The 23,237-nt window shown below is 43.8% G+C and overlaps 1 protein-coding gene across 11 annotated transcripts in view; it reads right to left on the reverse strand.

The window, feature by feature from the left end:
- pde4cb (phosphodiesterase 4C, cAMP-specific b) overlaps nt 1-23,237 on the reverse strand; it is a 95,788-nt gene that overhangs the window by 16,065 nt on the left and 56,486 nt on the right. For 5 of the 11 annotated variants that reach the window (XM_047587793.1, XM_047587798.1, XM_047587802.1 and 2 more), the window contains 5 exons: nt 4,489-4,680; nt 3,659-3,700; nt 2,691-2,727; nt 578-651; nt 443-492 (listed from right to left, as the gene is read on the reverse strand). In XM_047587793.1, the coding sequence (XP_047443749.1) occupies nt 443-492; nt 578-651; nt 2,691-2,727; nt 3,659-3,700; nt 4,489-4,680 (395 nt within the window). Of the gene's footprint in view, nt 1-442; nt 493-577; nt 652-2,690; nt 2,728-3,658; nt 3,701-4,488; nt 4,681-18,114; nt 21,569-23,237 lie in introns of those variants that run through there. The other 6 variants (XM_047587800.1, XM_047587795.1, XM_047587794.1 and 3 more) reach the window with 3 other exon arrangements.

The raw sequence follows: 23,237 nt of genomic DNA on the forward strand, positions 1-23,237 counted from the left end.
AATAAATAAAAGTTTGAGGAAGGGTTCCTTTTACAACAGACTTACAACCTCTGGAGACAAAACTATGTTTAACTTAATGTCATTTGCAAAGGGGGAAAAAAAAGCTATTACCAGAATCTGGCTAGAGACAGATGAGCCTAATGTGGAGGAACGGGTTGAAGTAACGGAAACACAATAGAGGAGTTGACTTTGAGACAAATCAATAGATACAGGAAAACCTGGATTGATTTGTGTAGTCCAAATTGATTCAGATGGAATAGGGTTGGGTGAGCGGCTCGTGCAGCGCCCTGGTTTTATGCCACGGGGCTTGAGATGTCATTAAACTGCATATCTACGTTGCATATAGTGGCTGCTTTAATCATGAGAAAGCACACGCTATTCAAGAGAAAAACCCTGGCCAGAACCTCACAGCATCCTGTCATACACAGACATTAACACTGACCTGCAAGACATGGCTTACACACGGACGGCTGGCTGCTGCCTGACGGTCGCCTGGAACAGGAGAACAGATGAGTTTGTTGGCAGAATATCAAACACAACGAGCGGTTAGTCATGAGGGCGGCTTCCTTGTTCTTACTTGTTTCCCACACGATCTTGCAGATGTGTCAGAGCAGCAAAGTTACTTCTAACTGTTCGTAGACTGGCGAGAACCTTAAAAGGGTAAATTACAGAGGATCTATGATTAAGTTCGGGTGGAGACATGTGAAACATGCACCTCTTAATATCAAGAGAAGGAAGGACACAGTCTCCCTCCAGAGTTTTCTCATTTAGTCTCCTACTCTACGTAGCGATGGATTAAGACAATAGATGTTTTAAATGTAGTGGGACAACTGTGTTTCCCTCATTTGTGTATTTTTTTTATTTTTTTATGTAGAGTTTCATCAGGGTTTAACAACTTTTTGAATTGCAAATATGGAGTTGCAACTTTAAATGCCTGCAAAATGAGTGGACCTCTGTAAGAAGAGAGCTTGGATTTGAAACTAGATGTGCTCATGTGAATCCTTAATCTTGATATAAGCTAAGTGGCTTACGAGACAGCAGACACGTTAAAGATTCTGAGTTTCCAAATCCCACAGAGTTACGTGTGATCTCGGTTTTGCTTGTGAGCTTTTTTTTTTTTTTTTTTCGTCTTTGCAGCTGCAGCTGAAGACGCGACAACTAAAATTGATCCTGTGCAGATAAATCATCGCAGGTCGAAGCTGCTCTTGTCTGGTGTCTATAAATTATTCACGTACACAATTTAGCTTTGTGTCCAACTGCAGGTGAAGGTTGGATAATAGTCTGGAAATATCACACACGTAGATGGATTGTGTTAATGGGCCAAAGCTGTGCTGCGCGCACACACACACACACACACTCAGAACAAGCTGTTCAGTACAAAGAGAAAAGTGCGTGGGTGCTTTCTGTGAAAAATGAACCATCTCTTATTTTTCAAACTGGTGAGTAACGGCCGTCAAGGAGCCACGTGGATAATCGGGAACACCTACAATTAGACTGCTTTAGTTTGAATGGAAGCGCTGTGCGATGTAAAGCACTGTGTACCCCACTGGTGTGTGGTGTGTGAGTGGATGAATAATGTATCCAATGTAAAGCGACTTTGAGTGTCTATGATAAAACCGATGCATTATTATTACTATTAATAATAGTGGTAGTTGACACACTACAGTTCAAAACTGCACAGGGGAGAACTGCAGGTCACAGTTCATGGAACAAATCTGTCTGACCGCTACTTTTAACATATCGACCCTGAAGGTACAAGGTGCCCTGCTGCTGCAGCCCTTCCCTCCTCTACTCTCTTACAATAGTAAACTAATCACAGAAAATCTTTCCTATCAGACTTTACGATTCTTGCATCACACGAAACGAATACAGTGTAATATCTTACTGTGAATATCTTGTAGTAATTTGTATTTTTATTGCATATGCTGCCTTGTTTATATTGTGTTGTTGTATATGCGTCTTATTCTTCTGTCTTTTTAAATCTAATATTTTTTTGTTGTATTAAAACCTTCTGAGACCTAAGCATTAGTTTGAAACACATCTTAATTTCTTAATCAAGATAAGATTCAGATCTTAAGATATTTGGAGTTAGTACGATAAATAAGCGTCATCTTCGAACTCTTTGAAGAATTGGAGTTGATGAAATCCCACTGCTGCAAACGTATACTTGCAAATTTGTTACTTTCGCATGTCACATCAAACTAGAAAAGTTGCATTGGCTCTTCGCTACCGGTACATGGCAGAAAAACAGGTTTAAATGAAGCAGAATAAGCTGCAACAAACCTAAAACATAATGTCCCCATATGAGGACGCCGAGTCTCAGGAGGTTAATACTGTGGTTTATTGGATTAGCTGTGCCAAACCCACTTTTAACAGATTAAGAAAGTATTTCTGATTCTGATTACGAGTGGATGAATCAATCACAGCAGCCAATATAAAGCTTTATTTACTGAATTCACTATTAAGTGCAGTGTTGTGTTTCTGCAACATCTGTAAAATCTGACCTCAAAGCTAAACCAAGCCCAACTATCATCAGCGGGGTTTCTTGTTACTTGTCGATGCATCGTCGACATTTTAAGTTTAATGGGGTTTATGGTTTGCAGTGCAAGCCGTTTTTGTTGTTTTGTTGTTAGGAAAAGCTTCAAAGCAGAACCACAAACACACAACATTCGAACATAAATGTGACTAACCTGTGCAAACGGAGTCACTATCATGTCTTCTCCATGCCTGCAAAAAAACAACACACAATCATCCAGTGAAAAAGCCCACGACAGGAGGGACGGGACAGGAGCAGGACAATCTCCACACACAAACACGCACATTATAACAACACGTAAGGTTGTTGGTGTCGCTGGGATATTTGACTGTACGGGAACGCTGCCGCTGGCAGAGACCATGCTTGGTCTCAATGCTGCATCGGATAGAAGGGGCGAGGACGGGACAGCAGATTGTTTCAGTTACACAAATACATCTTGGAGGCAAAAAAATTCTGGTGCTAAACAAAAAAATAAAAATTTTCATATGTAAAAGTCCAAAAGTAATTTATATCTGTGATTCAGACACAGAAAAAATGTGATTAGTTAAAATATTCGGCAGCTAAAGACTCGAATGTCAGACCTGAGCTTCTATAAAGGTCTTAAGTCACTGAAGAACTCCAGACATGTTTGTGTAACTAGAACTGTGTGCCGATGGGGAGGCAGTGTTCATGCTCTGGGAAAGAAGGCAGAGCGTTGAAAAGGCAGAGCTTCAGGGTCAACCGCATGCACCTCAGACTCCCTCAGGCTTCAAGATCAAACCATGCTGTCAGTAAAAAGTACAAGGTCAGCCTGTACAGTGATGTCCAGCAAACGTTTGGATGCTGAATGACTGCATTCAGGAGCCAAGAATGTTCGGCTTTGTTTTGTGAAATCGAGGCCGAAATATCAAAATCCAAAAAACCAAATGCTTGCTGGGACTGTCTATAAAACTTTGCACTGGTTTCGGAGTCGAGCCCCCAAAATAACGTTCTTCGGGTCGTGCTCGGGAGAAGGTGACATGTAAGCGTGAGGGCGGGGAGAGGTGAGGTGACTCATGGCATGGCATGGCGACAGCCCAAAGACACAGACAGGGAAAAAAAAAAAAAAAAAAAAATCACATTAATCTTCACACTTTGTCTCACCGAGGTAGCCAATTGACTTCCCAATGCTTCAATCCCTCCTCCCTTCAAAACAAAGGAGCGACAGCTATTGGTGGTCGAGGCCCCATTTACACTCTGGCTTCAAACAGACTGCTAGATGCACAGAGAAACCTTTCGCTGCATAAACAGACAGAAACTGGATGTAATACTAGCTCGGCGCTAAGAAGAAGCTAGCTGTCCGCTGCCTAAGCGTCCATGAACCGCCGTTCGCAGACTCTAGCTGTGCTGCCAAGAGTCTCTTTAAAGCCAGATGTCAGAAAATGCATTCTTAGAGTGTAAACAGGACCTTGGATGGACTCATGAAATAATACATTACAATACATTCCAGTGTTTCCCCACTGGCTCTACAGCAGCAAGACAGTAAACCTAATCTGAGGTTGTATATATATATATATATATATGGTCAATATCTTTAATTTAAACTGGGTCAAATCACTTATTAGGTCAAACTTTCATCTTTAAACATTAATAAACAGTCAAACTAATAGTGTCGTTCATATTCCCCTCATGAGGTGAAACAGTCTCTCTAGAACATAGGTCTTCAACAGGGGACACCTAGGGGGTCCACGGAGGAACTGCAGGGTGGTCACAAAATCTTTGGTTGATTAGACTTTTTTTTTATTTTCCACACAAATTTTAAATTTCTTTGAACACTCACTGACATGAATCCAACATATTTTAGTAAAGGGATAATGATGCCTTAAAAAAGCGTTTTAGACCTCTGCTCTAGAGGAAACAGTGCCCTTGTCATCGTCTGTGCTGTGAAGCCATTTGAATTTTTACGACGCAACGCAGCGTCTTCGAATACTCACAGGTCGCTGGCGGTGGACGAGTTGCGGGACATGGCTTTGGGAGAGAGGTCGAAGTCTGAGTCGGAGCGGTAGAGGAAGGACTCACGGCGCTGACTGTGGGGGAAGTTGGCCTGAAGGACCAGACCAGAGCCCGGGCTAGTCTGAGAGTCCAGTGGACTGCGACCCACCGACAGGCCATTCTCCACATCAAAACTGCAGCAAGAGAAAAAGAGACAGGAAATCAGTCAAGTTTTATTTATTTCATTTCATCATTTGAACTGTTCAAATAATTACAAATGTGGGCAGAGACTACAAGCTCTGAGTAACTCCTCTACTTCAACATCTAATAAATATATAACCTACTCAGGCCAATAATGCCACATTTATTTTGCACGCAAATCTACAAGAAAAAGAAGAAGAAACACAAGATTTAAAGAGAGTAAACACAACAAATCCCATAAGAGAAACAAAAAAAATCTCAAATGATCTTACAGAACTTAACACAACTGCTCAAGACGTCGGCATAGAAAGAAAGAGCTCAGATATAAAGACAAGGCTGAGATAAATTGTACTTCAGAAAGCACATCAAGAAAGTCCAAATTCAAATCAGTATCTCCTGAGTTCACAATGAAGCCTTTGACAATGCACACCAGGGGGCTACGATTATAACAGGACCCAAGAAGAGGATTCATGTGATTCCACCAAAAGTAATAAAAAAATCACAAAAAAGGTGCGTTTTGCTTGTTGGCAGAATAAAATAAAAAAAATAAAAAAGGATTATTCAGATGTTCTCCGCTGCCTTTAACAGGTGACCTTGTGATTACAGGCTTTTTTGCAATCACTCGCGTCTTTCCCTCCACTATCTCTGTGTGACGTCAATCACAGCCGCGCTACGTCAGTGCAGCTCCTAAACCCCAGCCCCCACCGCCGCTCCCACTATCACCTCACCACAGCAGCGGCAAGAGACAAAGTTGACACTGACGTTAATTCGCATCATTTCACAACATTAAAAATCTGATCAAATACATTTTTTTTTTAATATATTTTTGCATCTGTTTCACTTTACGTCAGCAAAACAGCAGCTACTCTTGACCCCGATTTAATCCCTCTGAAGTCCTTCCAGTGAAGACGAGGTCAGTCTGCAGCCTCTGGACGGCAGCGCTGCAAACATCCGCTCGACAAAAACCACCTTTTGCGGCGGTTTCCATTTTTAAAAGCGAACCCGATTCACACCGTGCAGGAGCAAGGAGAGGGGGGAAACGGAGGAGCTTAACAACGTGAAAACTGAAGCTCTCGAGCTCGTCGGGCCCCACACTGAGTGAAGTGTGCCTTGCTCAAGGACTCGCCGAGTGGGAAGCACACGTTTAAAAGGCTGAAACCTCTTGGCCATCATCTACATTATGTGCATAATTCATCATCAATATTAATCAATTAGGTCCTTTCTCATTCACAATAACCCCCCACCCCAGTCATAACAATAGAAAACAGAGCTCCGGCTCCTGGGTCTATTTTTAGCACGGCCTCCAGTCTCCAGCGCTCCGGCAACAGCAGCGTCTGATAAATGAACGGCGGCTATTATGCAAGTGATGCTGAATGAAACAGGCCTAATTCACAAGGAAGAGGGATGAGGAGGATGGAGAAGGAGGAGGAGGCGACCAGGAAGGCTGTATCCAGCACAGTGATGTATTCACTGCTCCTCATATCTCATTGGTGTAGCAGGGCAGGGGGGGGAGAGGCTGCAGCAGCAGGGTTTACCTCAACCATGATAAACCACCACCACCACTACACCTCACTCAGCCCCCACCCCTCCCTCTGGCTCAGTGTAGCCGGCCGTGACGAGGCTCCATCAGAGGAGACCAGTGACGTAAGAAGCCAAAAATAGATCAGCCTGACAGGAAAGAGGGGAACGGGGAGACTTGTGACGGTGCTGACGTAGATGCTCCCCCTGCCCCCCCCCATTTCTCCTCCTCTCCGGACGGGGTGCAGATGATTTCATGAATACATGCATGAAGTATTCCATTTTAAATCCGGCTAGGTGACTCCTAGCGGGAAGACAGGTCTGTTTCCTCCATTTTTTTTTTTTTTAACACCCCCATATGTTCTTTATATATAATTTATTCGGTGGAAAATCACAGTAAGCAGGTACAAAGGTTTCGAGCGCGGTGCCCAACGACTCTTTGATCGGACGCCCTTAAAGAATTATGTGTCAGAGTGGGAATAGTAAATGCTGTCAGCTGTGTCAGACTTTAAATTTATATGAGTCTTTCATGTCCAGAGTTTTAGTGCTGTGGCTGGACTTTCGCTCAGATTGTCTTCTCAACAAAGTTTAGACGTGAAACTAAACCTTTCCACAGAAAACCAGATGTGTTACAGATTTGTAAGACCAAGTAAATACATTATTAATTTAAAAGTCTTTACTCTGTGTGTTTACATCTTTTAAGTCTTTTAATTAAGGACTAAATTATACTTAAGGCTGCAGCAGTAAATTCAAATCAGGATGACTTCAAAGCCCAGTATGATATAATAATTACAGCTGCAAAAGATTTTCACAGATTTATCACGTGGCTCTCTCCACAGACGCAGAATCACTTGAGGCTGGCATCAAGTCAGCAAGATAGAGAGACAGCGCCGACTACTGAGGTGTATGAGCTACTGCGACAACTGCCACCGACCATCTTTACGCAGCAAACTCAAATCGTTAAAATAAAATTAAAACACGGCTGTGTTCGGGTTCGTGAGTTATCCTCCATTATTTTGAGTATCTATTTATTTTTCCCGACTTCATCCGGACTGCAAACCAGCAAGAGCTGACACGCCGAACAGCCACAATATTAAAAACCCCTGATAAGAGAAATGAACACCGCAATTATTAATTAAATATTCTGCCGGCATTCGTGTGGACGTTACTTGGACGTGAAGCGCCCACCTAAACCAGACCAGGCACCCCCCACCCCACAGTAATGACACTCCTTGATGGCAGCAGCCGTCCCCAGCAGGATGCAGCCTGACACAGACACAAAAACATTTTAGGAACAACTCAACCCAAAGGCCCCCACTAACAACATCCTGTTACTAGACACCACAGGACGCCCTCAGAAGGCCCATGTCCATTCTCTGATGAGTCCCGACTGTTTTGGAGCCTACACAGTATTAGGATGGTGGTCGTAATGTTATGCCTGATCTGTGTAAATATGTAAACTTGCTTTTTTTTTTGACATGCGTTCCATTATTAGCCTCTAAATTGTTGCACTGCCTCTAAAAGTGACTCCATGGCTTGTTCGCAGGTTTAATTAGAATCACGATGTTTTCATTAAAGTCGCAGAAACTGGAACGCAGGTGCAGACAAACCCCACTTTAAAATCTACATTTGAGCACTTTCCTGCGAAAGAAACAACAAGTTCTCAGAGTTCCCCCATTGTCACGGAGGACAAAAGTGTCCCGAGTTAAAAAACAAAACAAACAAAAAAGACCTCCAAATGAGCTTTTCTATTACTGCTTCTGCGACTGGGTAACACGCATCCTCCCTTCAAGTGCACAGACCGGCAGGGAGACGGGCGGGTTGGCGTCTTGTTCAGTTACAGCCTACATAACAAGTTGACCTTGGTCCGTCTCCTGCCTCCAGCATTGTTCTCCGTTTCTCTGACGTACATTACAGCTCCCTTCTCTCTTTTCAAATGTTTTACTAAACTTCGCTCACACACTAAAAAGCAACCCCCGAACACCCACATCCTAACCCCTGCTTTTGTTCCCAGGATGTTTGGTTTGCACCCCATCACCAGTGTCAAAGAGGAGGAGAAAAAAAAGGGTGAGATCCAGCAAACTCAATGTGCTGGGGACTGCGGTTTGTGCAAAACGATAAATTTTCACAGCTCTCCTCGGACATTTTTCACCAAACAAGTCTTTATTCAATCAAAACAAAACCCGATTATGGAAATAATGATTGTTTTCCTAAGTAGCTGCTCAATCCAAAAATGGGAAACTATGACAGACGTTGTTCGTACTTTCGTGTTTGTGACGTGCTCATGGGAACCGGAGCCGAGGGATTTAAGGAACTGTTTGTTACGTATGTGCGACTGAAGCCGGGAACAACCGTCAAGACCCAGATGTTATTTGATGGCGGGATGACACGGGAACGGAGGTCAAAGGTCAATACACACACACAAACAAACCCACGCGCTGACACACACACACACATAGGCTCCCTCCTGTTTTCTTTCCTCGCAGCGTGGGAATTGGCCGCGGGGCCTCAAACATCACACCAGGAAGCAGGCGAGAGGTGAGGAGGAGCGGAGGAAGAACGCTTTAGAGATTTCAGTGGAAAACCAGTGGAGTGAGGACATTTCTGCACTGAGGGGGAGATTCGGTCGAGTGTAAAATCTTTACTGAGGCATCTTAATGTTCAGCCTAAGGGGTAAGGGTTTGATTTTGAACTGGGATGGATGTCAGCGAGTCCTCAGAAAGACAGAAAAACATACATGTTTTCGTGTGTGTGTGTGTGTGTGTGAGAGAGAGAGAGAGAGGGGTGGGTTTGTTTGCTTTACACCTCCAGCCTATTGTACATTTGATCTGAAAGCTGCAGAAAAACAAGCGCCCCCCCCCCCCTCCCCCTCCCCTCAGCCCGCCCTCATCCAGCTCCCTACCAAACAGATCTTTCCTTTCGCTGTCACTGTGTGTGGTGCGTGAGTACGGATGTCATCACGGCAGCGAACAGGGAGGAGAGGTCGCCCTGCAGATCTGTGCTCTGCAAAGAGAGACACGAGGCCCCTCTGTGCAAACTTCTGCCCCGATTGTGGAATCAGCGGCGTGCACCAAAGAAGAAGCTCTCTGTTTTCTGTGCTGATAAAATGCATGTATTCACAAAAATATGATACATATATATATTTAATTACACATTCAGGGCATCAGATGATCAGCAGCAAAAAATAAAAGGACCAGATTCACAGCAATGAACTGTGGTGAATCACCAGCACTCATTCATCGTGGTGGTTCCAGCTTCTCCTACGCGTCAGTAAATGTAACATCCTCGAGTAGGAACCGACATGTGGGGACTTCACCTTTCTTCTTCAGTGTTAATGAAGGCTGGCTAGTGTTAAAGCTTAAATCAAAGAAGAAGAAGAAGAAGAAGAGGAACCACAATCACATGACTGAAACATGCCTGCTGTGTGGAAGAACTTTACTCTGGAAAAAGACAGACAGACAGACATTGGTTAATTGTGCAACGATCTCCTACTGCCAGGTGGTAGTAGGGGATCATTGTTCAATACTACAACTTGATTCGCCACCAACTCAGGCAAAGGCTGCGCAGAAACAACAGAAATGGAGAAAAGTTTTAAGATTAAGAAGAAGGTTTCCCTCTAGACTAAAACTATTACGGGGAGGACCGCAGCATTTCTGGGGCATAAAAAAAACACAGATTTTCGGCGTCCGTTGAATATTTTTTGCTGATTCAAGGATCAGTGACCACACAGTGAATCGAGTCACCGCTTGTGCGTAAACGTTCCATCATCGACTTGGAAGGCCCCTGGATCTCGTTCAGTAATCCGTGTATGTATTTCACGCTCCTAACAAAACCACAAATACCACCTTTACAATTAACCGCAGAAAATACTCAATGACTGTGCAGATTATGTTACTGAGAAAAATGAGCCAGAGGAAAGAGTCCAAAAGTGTCTCCTGCTACTTTATCTCATGAGTCAGCTTTGCTGCTTATCCGACTGACCCTTGCTCCGTGTGCATGTTTTTGGACTATGGTGCATACACACCATGTAGCAGCTGGTTACTAGTGAGAAATCATGATGTGTAATCAACAGAAGGGTGAAATCAGGATGAAAACCCTTCCATGAGTGCAGTTATTATTCGTAAAAGAAAGTGTTTTATTACATCATATTACATAATTGTGGTGGCAGAAAATCTAAAACTGTAATAATGCTCGACATTATCTTTGAAAACTCCTACGATCGATGTAAAATAAAAAAAAATCCTTCACGTCGTAACTGAGGCGAAGATCTGTAGGTTTCACTTTAATATTGGTTTTCTTTCTTTTTTTTAAAAAATGTCTGAATATGCAATGCACATACCAGCCCTCCCAAAAAACGTCTACTCCCGTACAGAACCGGCCGCCGTGAGTCGCTGTCCAAATAGAGCAAACACTCCAACATCAACACCTGATCTGAGAGCAGCTCATGTCTCTCTAAATATAGCCAAGGGGAGGAGAAGGTTGCAGCGAGTCAAGCCAGCTGCTGTGTTTATTATTTTTTTTTTGTGTCACCTCTGACCTACAGGCAGATGAAGGACTCTCGCTTTTGAAAACCGCAAACTTGTGTTTTAATCACAAATCAGGAAAGGAAAAGAGAAAAAGGTCGGTGGATTAATTGCACTGGACCACAGAAGTTGGCTGTCACAACTTTCATGACGTCTGCTATGTCTGCGCGATTACAAAGTGTAAATTACTCAATGGGCATGAGGGCAAATAGTATTTTTGACAATTTCACGTAGCCTGAGGTATCTCTACACACTGCCTGTAAAAGAGAAACAAACATCAAATCCTGGCATTTGAGAAGCAAGCACTTTAAAATCAGACACTTGAACTTTAAGTGTTTAGGACGGCCCAGAATGCCTTTGGATTCCTCAGATTACAAAACAATGTTTGAGTTCCATTAAGTGTCCCAGTGAAGCCACAGCAGTGAACCACACATGCACAAGAGCAGGACCTCCACTAAAAGGAATGCAGCCGTTATTTGTGCTGCTTTCAGATGGAACTTCTGAGCTTGTGGCTGCGACACATGAAGTCGTGTGCGCAAAATGGTTGTTGTTCAAGTGGCAACTGTCGGCATCTAGTTGATCAACTGAACTCAAAAATGCAAAGGTCGACGGGGATATACACAGTTTCCTTGGACATATGTTAAGAGCCCCATCATTTACGAAAACACCGGCGAACATAAAGTCGCAGTTAAGCAAACATTTATACCATATGTAGTGAATACCACAAGGGGGCGCAGTTTTCTCACAAACACAGTAAATACAACCCCATTTAAAAAGAGCACGATACATATTTATTTTCCATAGACTGTATAGATACGGACGAAGGAACAGCTCCTCAAAAGTGAAGCCGAAGCAAGTAGAGCGCCCCCTGGTGACTGGCTGCAGTATAGGTCATAAGCTCCACCTCCTCCGTGTTAGTGGATGGGACTTAGACCAAATTAAAATACTAAAATATATGTCAAATAATTGTTCTGTTTTAGGCAGTTAATATAGTGATGATGCACGTTCAATGTCTTTGAATAAGGTTTGTTTTACTTAGTTATTTGAATAAAAACAGGATGTGACATACCGATAATAGCGACCACCGGTTGCCACGCCAACCAATCTTTACAGCAGTCGCATGGGGCCGTGAGAGTTGTTAAAACTAATTTTAAAAAGAAGTTCATGGTATAATCCAACATTCCTTGTAACTGGTGGAGTTAGAGTAGTATTAATTAAACAACTGTGAGTCTGGTGGAAGTGTGGGCAGGTATCCCTGGGAAAATAGCGTCAGTTTGGCCAATGCTAGGAAGTGGGGACACGCATCCATATTTATACAGTCTATGGTTTTTACCAGTCTGTGACAATACAAGATGTCCACACAGACACTGGTCCACTATTATATGTTTTTAGGTTATTGGTTTCGTTGCTCGTGGTCAGAAAATGCACCTCGCTTTGGAGGTGCAATGTTTTCAGAGCACACTGGAGCTGAAGTGGTTAAATTTTTTTTGGGAGATGACAGTGCCTCAAAGGTTGATTCACTCCTCCGGACGGGTATTGATCCTGGAGTCTATGTGCAGTGATTAGCTCTGTTCGCCCAGCCAGGCAAAAATCCATACAGTGGCTGATCAGCATTAACAACATTAGAAACTGGTTAGGAGGGTAACACACTGGGCCAGAACCACCCAGAGTCACACAACACAACACCACACACCACACTTACACACACACACAACCCCAGCAGTACAGATCTAGATTTGGCTCCAGCATCGACCTGAAAATCGAACAACCTTACATCACACTGGTACGCAACTGGACAGGCTGGTTCAGGGCTCGAACACACACACACACACACACACACACACACACACACACACACACACACACACACACACACACACACACACAGTCTTTGCCCAGCAACAGGCCATACCGAACACTCCTCTAATCATGTTCATACGACACTAATTGGCGCCTTTTGGTATACAGCGATTGAGTCCTGCGGCGAGGCTGGAGTATGAGACTTCCTCCTCTAATTAGCCGTGGGCAACCCTGGGGCAGCCAGTCTCATCGCTGATCAGCGGGACGCGACAAAGCAAAGACAACGCTCCTCTCGAAGCCTCGCTCCTTCCCGTCATGTCCAAATTGGTGCTTAGTTCACGTCAAGCCCTGAGAATCACGCTGACTTGTTACGGCCGCTAACATCAGTCTGAGGAGTTGTTACTGAAGAGGATGAAGGTAATTGATTTAAAAAAAAAAAAAAAGTTAAATATTGAGATTAAAGCACTCTGAAAACTGAAAATGGTCATTCGCAGCCATTACTTGATGCCACATTACACGCTCTTATTTTATTTGAGTAAAAGTCACATTCATTGAGTCCCAATGGGCCGGAGACTCTTTCTGCATACGTTACTTTCCATAAAATTATTCCTGTGAGTTCCACGCAGTCTGACACACAGAGAAAAGGTAATCTAATTTGAAGCTTTCTAGGTTATGTTTCTATTTAAAGGCTTTTCTGACATTAAGTTTCTGTGAAAAAAAAAAAAAAAAGGACACACACCACCTCATAGTGCATCTCTAAAACCACAACAAACCGTGACACTTCCCCCTCTCACCCCCCACCCCAGACTTTCCATACCTGGCCTCCTGCTGTGTAGGCGGAGCCCTGAAGTCTATGTAGGTGATCAAGTTCACCTGTGACAAACTGCGCAGGAGCGGGCTGCATGTGGACGCCTTGTTTCCTCATCCGTTAAAAGTCCATCAACCACACTACTGTCTGATCCCGCAAGAAAATAATGAAACAGAGCCTCTTTGTTGAGCGCCTGTCCGTCCCAGTGAGCTGATCATCATTCCTGTAGTCACAGAGATGTCAGGATAACACTCGGTCCACTATTCCAGCAGTGATATTCAACACACACACACACACACACAGTCGCAGAAACTCTCCATCTGCTGACGTCAGCCGTGGTTTCATGGCTGCCGCTGCCATGCCGATCGACCAGGTCGCAAGCCTGCAATTATTCCCGGCCCAACGCTCAGCTCACTGCAGTTTTGTTTTTCCACCAAATGAGAGACTGGAACACAAAGGACGCCATGAAACACCCTAAACAGAAAGCAGCTGGCCGAGCCTGTGGGATTTCTGTGGGGACGTGTTTGTTGTAGGAACGGATAGGAGAGACTACGGAGACTCAGGTCAGCGGCTTGAGGCGCCAACTGTGAATTGGAAATGATTTGGGATCAAGTCCAGGGAACAGCCATTGGCAAGTCAATAAATATTTCCTCTGAGTCCCCACATCGGGTCAAAACTTCTTCAAAATTGCAGAGTAATGACGGGAACAGCCTCGGCTACATTAGCTAAATTTATAGTATATAATTCAAAGGAGCAGGTGATGACTCACACTAGTAAAAAGATATTTCCTAATATCTGTGCTGGTGTTTTATGAGCTCCAATACGAGAGAAAAGCTGTAGGGTGAGTATGGCATCATCATGACATCACATGCAACAGCTGCCGAGAGCGCAGCAACATCTGGACGCGAGACTTCGCTGGAAACAGACAAGATCAGAAAATGAAACAGCTGGGGAGGTGGTGAAAGGACCGGGAGTCAGGGGGCAGACTCGCATCTCTCAGAAGTGACAGGTCGCGAGATGATCTGACAAGCTGAACGTCCAGACAAACGCCAGAAGGTTCACTAATTTACTCAATGTTCACTCACATCAAGTTGATGTTTTTAAATCAAAAAAAAAATTTAATCAATCTCATTTTTCCTGCAACCGTCACTGACCAAAGAGGAAGGAAAAAGCTGACATGACTCCCCACTCTGCTCGTAGCGCAATGCATTAGTCAGCCTCTACTCCGCACGTCATGCCCCAGTGCTGAAACATGATTTACTGCATGAGCATTTTTTGGCAGAATCCGCCCTGCTCTTTCATAAAAATCCACGCAGGTTGAAAGTGATTCAGCGTGCAGAGCACGGACAGCAGCAGCAGCAGCAGCAGCAGCAGCAGCCTGTCTACAGATGTCAACAGATGTCACTGAGATGCAACACACACAAGTTAAGAGACACCTGTGACAAGTATGAAATGAACTGCTGGAGCTGGACAGTGGCGGGGGGGTTGTGGGGGGGAATTTGTCGGCGCTGTCAGTGCAGGTGAGTAAAGCCTCAACAGCTGCAGGAATCATAATGAGACCGCTGAGCGCTCGTCAGCTGATACTCATGTCTGACTCACAGTCAGGACCGGCACGACTTCAGCCCCGCCGGAGCTATCGTGACTCCCTGTTTACGTTGCGTTGCAGAAGCATACTGGCAGCTTCGACCTCCAACCTCCGGTATAGTGAGCTGTGCACACATCCCGGTGTGTTTACATGGGCTGAGGCCTGCAGGGCCGACCAGCCTGTCACAGCCAAAGGTCAGCATTCGTTTCTGCGAAGCTGGGGGCGGAGGGTCCGATGCACGAAGAGGCTTCAGAAGGATAAATATTATTGACGGACATCTGATATTTCTAATCGCTTCATTTTTAAGCATTAGCTTGTTAATGGAGGCTTCAGTGCCTTGATGTGAACGTCACAAAGAGCTGCTGTGTAGCGTAAACACTGATATCATCGCAACTGCTGTCCTACTTCTTTTTTTTTTTTTTTTAAACCACACTGGTGGATCAGCTCTACAAAAATATGACGGATGAAGCGCTGCTGCAAACGCTTATTTCACTGTGGCCAGACCTCAGACCACCAACACACAACCAGCGTTAGCAAAGCTGCTTCCTAAGCATTTAAGTTGAGTTTATCTTGTCAAAAACACAAGAGGAGGAAAGACTGAATTTCCACCCGTGTCGCTGAATTCAATTTGAAGGAAAGCAGCCAAAACATCTGCCATCAGTAGCATCTATAGGGGGGAGAAAAATAAATTAAAAAATCACTGGAGGAAATCTACATACGAAGCATGAAAAATGCAAACCAGCTGACATCTTACGACTACATGAAAAAGCAAGCCGTGGCTCACATAAGGGAAATGAAGAGTTAACTATGAAAACACCAAGCAGATCCTTAGACACACACACTCACACACTAAGACAGGGTGAAGGCCTTCAGAGGCTGAACATGCTCAAGACATTTCATTATATCCACCAACATGTTGCGTCTAACTAAAAGCCTGTCTGCTAACACCGAGCTCTTCTTCTCCGCATGTTTTTATTTTTTTTTTAAAAAAAGCACTGTATGTCTCTGATTGATCACAAAACCCTGTCTTTGATTAAATGTCTTATCATCATCATCATCACTGTCTTGCAGGACACAGGTGATCAAATGACAAAACTCTGCCCAATAAACGAATGAAATGAAATAGTTTATTAGCTGACAGACAGCAGATTTATTTTGGTGATCAAACAGTGTTTTTATCAAGCCAAGATGACAACACTTGTGCTTCCATCCAGGGCTGGAGCTCGCAGACATTTTCGCCGAACTACAAAACTGCTAAAAATGTCCAAGATGACACCTTTAAGGGTCGTGGTTTGTTTCACTAACCTTCTCCAAATCTAAACAGTTACATGAAACTAAGTGAAAGCGAATGGAAAAGATTAAAATAACTGGTCAAGTATGATTAATACATCGTAGATTATTTTTTGATGCAGCTAGAAATGAATCAGTCAGTCAACTAATCAATAGTCTACAGACACTGATCAATCTGCAGCAGCTATTTTGATCATTTCAGGTCCTTCGGTGTGAGGATTTGCTGCTTGCTGCTTTTTAGCCATTACAGACTGAACAGTTCGTGAAACTCTTAAGCTACGTCCAATAATCCAACAATTAACAAACCCAAACAGAAAAGACGGGACAGAAAACTGTTGCGTATGAGCGGCTGTGTAAGGAAAGAACCGTGTCAGGACGCTGGCGGACGGAAGGTGAATGAGACTAACGCCACTTTTTTTTTTCCGCGAGCGGCCATCTTCCCCTAAATCATAAAAGCAGAAGCTGAGAAATCTGCACAGATCCACGTGAGGGTCTCTTTTCCAAAGGCAGCTGTAAAAAGTCAAACTTAACGAGGCAAAGTGACGACGGTGGAAGCACTTTTTTCCCCCTATTAAACAGATTACACCGCAACGTGCGCTCGTTTTGACGGCACCATTACACACATGTGGTCGATCCATCAGACTCCAGCTCAGCATTTGTTAGCAATCTGCTTTTGAACGTTTTTTTTTTTTTTTTTTTTTATTGCCCCGTTGACATTATAAAGCATCTTTGATCCCTCTCCCCGCCCCAAAAGAGCTTGACGTCGTCAGTAGTTTCTAGAAAGTCCGGAGCAAAATTGGTGTTTCCTTCTGTGGCTCTTGAGGAAGCAGACACTGATCAGGTACACTCATCTGGTAAGTATGCAGTAATGCACAAGGATGGTTTCAGAGCCAGTCTGTGCTTAAAATACTTTTTTTTTACAGATTTTTACTGATTTTCACTTTATAAAAAGTATCCAAAGTGTGTGTTTTAGCACCAAACGGGGGTTTTGACAGATGAGAGTTAACTTTTTACACGCAATAAAACTGACTTAATTGTATTTGTGTTTATAAACTTTGTCTGACTTATGATCACCGTGACAAACAACAACAAAACTCTAGTGATATGGTCCATCTCAACACAACTGTGGCTGACGCAGTGACTATGAATGATTTGGATTTTTTTTTTCAGCCCGTTGCCTGCAAATGTAATCTCTGCTGTGTAATTTAAAAAATAAATAAATAAAGAGAATATATATATATATATAAACTGTTCTCACTGATCGCACTACGCCAAACAAGTCCGGAGGGAATAAGGTAAAGGCTTCCCACAACTGAGTAGCTTAGAAAGGGTTGAGTGTAGGAGGTTAAACGCAAATATCACAATTTGAGAAAAGCCCGGTAGCACTAGGCAGAAGTACGGAAAGTGCAGGGAGAACGATAGGAATATCACTAGAAGCTAGAAGCAAGGTCAGTAATAAATAAATAAGCTGTCACTTCGAGAATACCATAGCCCGGTGTTCATTCTTGTGGTATTAAACTAAAAAATGTGCTTCAGTTGTGAAGAGTTCAACAGAAAGAAAACGTCATTTTAAGAGCTTCATAATGTAAAAACACTCAAACGCTGAAATGTTTTAGGTAGATTTAAAGCCTCTCTGATGTTTAAAATACACATGTGTATAGCCTACATATATATACATTTATAAAGTATGAATATACTTGAACGTAGTCTTCGTTCATTTGACTGGAATATCATAATATAATAATATCCTTGTAGGTGTTCCTGACACTTCTACAGTAAAGCCTCTTTTATGTCATTAGCGTCGTGATTTCATCACTAACTGCTTGGGAATAATTCCAGGCAGCAGTGCGTTTTCAGCAGTTGTGCAACAACAACATCTGGATTGAAACCACATCTGGCCTACCGCCTCCGTTTCTGGACGATGTCAATGGGCCCGTTGACGGCACACGGTGACCCACAGATACTCCCGTTCCGCACTGTGAAGTAGCGATCCTGGACCGAGGGGGTCAGATACACACAGTTAGTCGGCAAACTCATGTCTGCTGTCGCGTTTGTCTCCCTGCTGCCCTGAGTTCGTCCACTAAATGTCCTCCTCCTCCTCCGGGGGCTCCTCTGATCCTCGGCTCCGGAGCGCTGCTCTCTCCCCTGCCTTCAGACCGCACCAGGTTTCCAGTGAGACGAGCGGAGGAAAGCCCTCCTGGGTGCGTTTCAGCGGCATGACTCCAGTCCAACGTGAAGAGTGGGTGAAGAAGAGAACGGAGGGGAAGATGGATCAAAGCCGGGGGTGTTTCTTTTTTCTTTTTTTTTTCTTTAAAGAGTCATTTCCTCAGAGACACGCTGCTGGTTAATGCGGTGACACTGAGCTACATGTGAGCAGAGTGTGGAGGGGTTGCTTTCAAATCCACATTGAGGAGCTGAATTCTCCCACTTCTCTGGACACTCCTCCCTCCCTCTCTCCCTCCCTCCCTCCCTGTCTGTCTCCTCCTTCCAGGCACATGGGCTACTGAGGCTTTAAAAAAAGGTTTGAACTATGTGCTGTGCATTTACAGCATGTGTGGGTTAGACGGAGACGTAGAGAGATGAGGGGGTCTTTGGTTGTAGTAGCTGGGATCACGTGTGCGCCTGCGTGTATGTGTGTGTGTGTGTGTGTGTGTGTGTGTGTGTGTGTGTGTGTGTGTGTGTGTGTGTGTGTGTGACCGCGGAGTGTGGTGAACGTGTGGTGTACAGTATATGTGCACCCCTAAGCCACCGTGAATGTTTTAACTCTTTACACGCTCAACAAGCGCACACTACTTCACGCAGTCAGCGTAAAAGTTTAATTCCTCATCAGAGAAAAGTAGAATCGCAGCCTTGCGGTTGGACTTTACGCCCATGCCTGTCCAGACTCATTTAATATATGCCACTTTGAGGAGGTTTCATATAAAAAAAGCATAGTTTAGGCAAAGTGGAAGCTATGACTATATTGACATTCCCTGAGGGAAAAACACTTTTTTCTTTTTTTTTTATACATACGAGTATAGAGGGCTGATTGAGAGCTTTGTCACATGGTGCAACGACAATGACCTGGAGCTCAGTATGGGCTTGTGTGTGTCGGACTAACAGGGGAACAGGAGGCCTGCTGTTCTAGGTGTCATCCAGGGAGAGGAGGCGAAGAGGCTGAACTCCCGTTAGACGCTTGTGTGAAGTTTTATCATGATTTGCAAAAGGAGTTCTTGAGTGATGGGAAAACACAAGATGTGTGAGGTCGCAGCGACTTGTGACTTTTGCAGAACAAAATCTAATCAGTGCGTCGCTGAAACACAGTTGAGGTTTGTGCTAAATTTGAAACGATTCCTTCAAGGTGATCCTGAGCTATTGGGTTCGTGGGAAGATTGGGACGGACAGACAACATGAAAACATTATGAATCGAATCATGACTGCATATACACTGATCAGACATAACATTATGACCCCCCTTCCCAATACATTCGCCTCCTGAGGGTGTCCTGAGGTGTATAGACTTAGACTTAGAAATAACTTGGTCACAGTTACTTAGTTGCATATAAAAATAACACTGAAGTTACAAGAAAGATACAATTAGATTAGATTAAAATAAAATACACAGATTGATCAGATCGGAATTTAGTTCGGAGGCTGGGTCAACACCTTGTGCTGTTTTTTGTGGGTTTTTTTTCGATTTGTTCTTTAACCGTTCACTGCTATAGGGTGGAGGTGCCTGGTCTGGTCTGGTCTGGTCTAGGTGGGTGCTACAAGACCAAGTCACATCCGCACAAATCCCAGGTCCAAAAGTTTCCCAACACAACGTTGTGTCATCACAAGATGATCAATGTTATTCACTTCTCCTGTCAGTGGTCATAATGTTGTGGCTGATCTGTGTACTTGCTGCCTTTAAACTTGAACCTGTGAGCCTGTGGATACGACATGGGACCCACTAAGGGGCAGGTGTACTCGTATAACTGAGCACCCGTCAGTCCCACCGCTGGGAGCGATGGACTTACACAGTGATCTCACCGACTGACCGGACGACTGCTGTCGACATTCACAGGCAAATATTTGTCTTTTGAGACACTGGGCAGGAGACTGAGTCGGACGTGTCGGCAGGCACATGGGAGAGGTGGTGGAGTGGAGGAAGGGGGAGTTTTTAAAATGTCAGACACTTCGAAAATAGTTGGCTGAAGATCCATCCAGATGAGGCGGCGTGGTGATGTCAGATGTTAAAACATAGTCTTCAATGGTTCTCTTCTTCTTCTTCTTCTTCTTTTTCTTCTTCTTCTTCTTCCCACAGCTCTAAATCTAGTCTAGTCACATCTAATTAGATCTATGCTAGCAATGACTATGTTTTCATGTATGCATACTTCTAATTCCTCTTTCATTCCATTCTGGTGCAAGGCTTTGATTAAATTTTGACGATCTCAGGCCTCTACTCAACACTCATTACACAGGCTGCCCGATTTAAAACGCACAACGCTCCAACTATATAATCTGCTACTTTTTATTGACTGAGTGACATCCGTTACAGGCAATTCTGGGTTCAAGTTAATTAATTTCCACATCGACTGAGGCCCAAACGCCAGACCCCGGAGAGCACTGGTGCCTCAGTTGTTTTAAAACTATGACAAATATTCCGTGGTCATCGGACAAAATGTTCATGCAAACAAAAGCATCTCACTTCGCAGCTTCTTAAACAATTATCTCGTCTATATTCTGTGTGGCTTTGTGACTGACCTCTCGTTCGCCTTCAGCGGACGTGGATAAAACCACGTAGTCCCATGTCGACATTGCCCAACTCTGAGGCACTTCAACATCTTCACTTGGAGAGTTTCTTCTTACTGAAGAAGAAACACTTTACAGCTACATGCGAATGTCCTCTTCCATCCCGAACAGAAACACTGGAGCAAACTCTCTAACCCCTTTATTTTATCTTAAACCCTTTTCGCATGGGAAATATTACCCCTTTACGCCTGTGTTTCATGTGGCGTGTTCACACGGGATCAACAAACTCTGTGTTTTAGTCAATTCTACGTTGTTGTGGCTCTGCTACTTTCCTTCTCGTTCCACTGCGTCGTGTCAGAGACGGTTTTAATTACCTTGGATAATAAAAATATATCCTTGATACTATTTATCCCGGGGCTGAAATTACCAACGACCTGGTGGTATTTAAATCAGACCCAACTATGCTGATGAATACATTAATGATGGTTTATGGTTAATGGTTTCATCCGTCTAAAAGCTAAAAACAGTCCAGCGACATCTCGACTTCGTGCTCTAACATCTGTCCAATCTTTCAATTACAGCACATCCTTCATATTCTTAAGTGACAAGAGGCAGAAAAAAAGCTGCAAATCAAACTAAAGTCGCAAAAAAGTAAAAACTTACAACTAATAATAGATAAAATATTTACTTTATAAATAACGGACATGGACGATTCTCACAGGATTAAGATCACGACATACATGATTATTAGAAATTACCGGAGGTCCCCAGGTAAAACTAATCTCATGCAAAAAGGGGCTCAGTAATTTGTTTTTCCTGTGAGTGAGCTTGCACAGTACAATACTGTAAACACCTGCCTCCAATGAATCCTTGCACCTGTCATTAAAGATGGTGGCCAAACACCGCTACAACTGTCCAGGTTCAATGTGGATTCATGTTTATTTTTTACACTAAACATGTAACTCTCAAATAACTCTGAAGACTCAAAAGGTCGAGTATTTTTTTGAATTGTACGTAATGTTTCGGGTTTTTTTTTTTGCTAAGTTAACTTTTATTTAATGTTATGTGGCGCTGATACAGCCAGTTGAAATTCCTGTCTACATTGTACATTTGGCCAATAAACAGATTCTGATTCTAAAAGCTCAAAGAGATTATTGCGTTTGTGTGTTCATCCAGACAAATATTTTCACGATGACTTGATTCTCTAGACAAAATAAACCGTAAACCAGCTGATCGGCACGTTCCACAAGAGGCTTTCAGCTCTGTACGATGACTTGTAGCTCCTCCTGTCTCCCATTTCTCATCGACAGACCCAGACTACCTGAAGCCCGCTGGGATGAAGACTTATTTCCTTTGTAGGACTGTATGTGCCAGCTGGTTGTTGGCTGGAGTCTTTGTGGTGTGTTCAAGTGCACATCGTAGGTCGGGGCACAGATGACGCGGGTCACACTTCGTGCGGGTGTTTCCGCTCTGATACCAAAAGCAGCGACTTTCACCGTGACAAGGTGGTGATGCACAGTTTTCCAAAAATCCCAATTTAAGTCGTAAGAGCGCACACACATACAGTTTGCTCCTGCATCTTAACACACACACACACACACATACACAGGCCTGTCACACCTCCCTGCTCATTTTAACACCAAGAAACACCAAATAAACCTCGTCTCTGGTTCATTTCTGGAAACATAATTAAAAAACTTCTCACTCCTCCCACCAATGCTCTCGTCCGTCCTTGTGCAACGTGCCTGTGAAACATGCAGGGCCTCAAAACAGATGCCGGGGTGGAGATCTGCTGAGAATGAGGTGTTTGTGAGGCCGCTGTGTAACCAAATCCACCAGCCAAATGACTTCTTCGGCCCAGCTGGCTGAGGGCTCCAATGACAGCATTACCTCCGCTAATGAGAATAAGCTGCAAGAGAGGAGTGCCGTGAATGTGTGCGTATGTGTGTGTGTGTGTGTGTGTGTGTGTGTGTGTCGGGGAGTGTAAAAGCGTTTGCGCGTGTCTCTACCAAGTTTATACCGACAGCGTTTCAAAGTGAGGCGTCAGGTGTCAGTCAGCACGACAATGAGAATTTTTATTAATTCATTTGCTTGATTCATTCACTACTTTTAGATCCACGCTTATTTGTGCTATGAGTTGTAGCCTTGTAGCACGTCTCACTTGATATAAAGAGTCCAATGAGGACACGTGTTTCCAATCCAGGACTTCAAAAGGTGTCATATATTTTCTTGTCCATGACAGGTCTATTCGTGCTTTACAAAGACCGACTTTGACTTCCGTTCACTTCATTTCTCCTGGCTATTTAGCATCAA

The sequence above is a fragment of the Mugil cephalus genome, chromosome 6 (assembly GCF_022458985.1).
Source record: "Mugil cephalus isolate CIBA_MC_2020 chromosome 6, CIBA_Mcephalus_1.1, whole genome shotgun sequence".
NCBI lineage: Eukaryota > Metazoa > Chordata > Actinopteri > Mugiliformes > Mugilidae > Mugil > Mugil cephalus.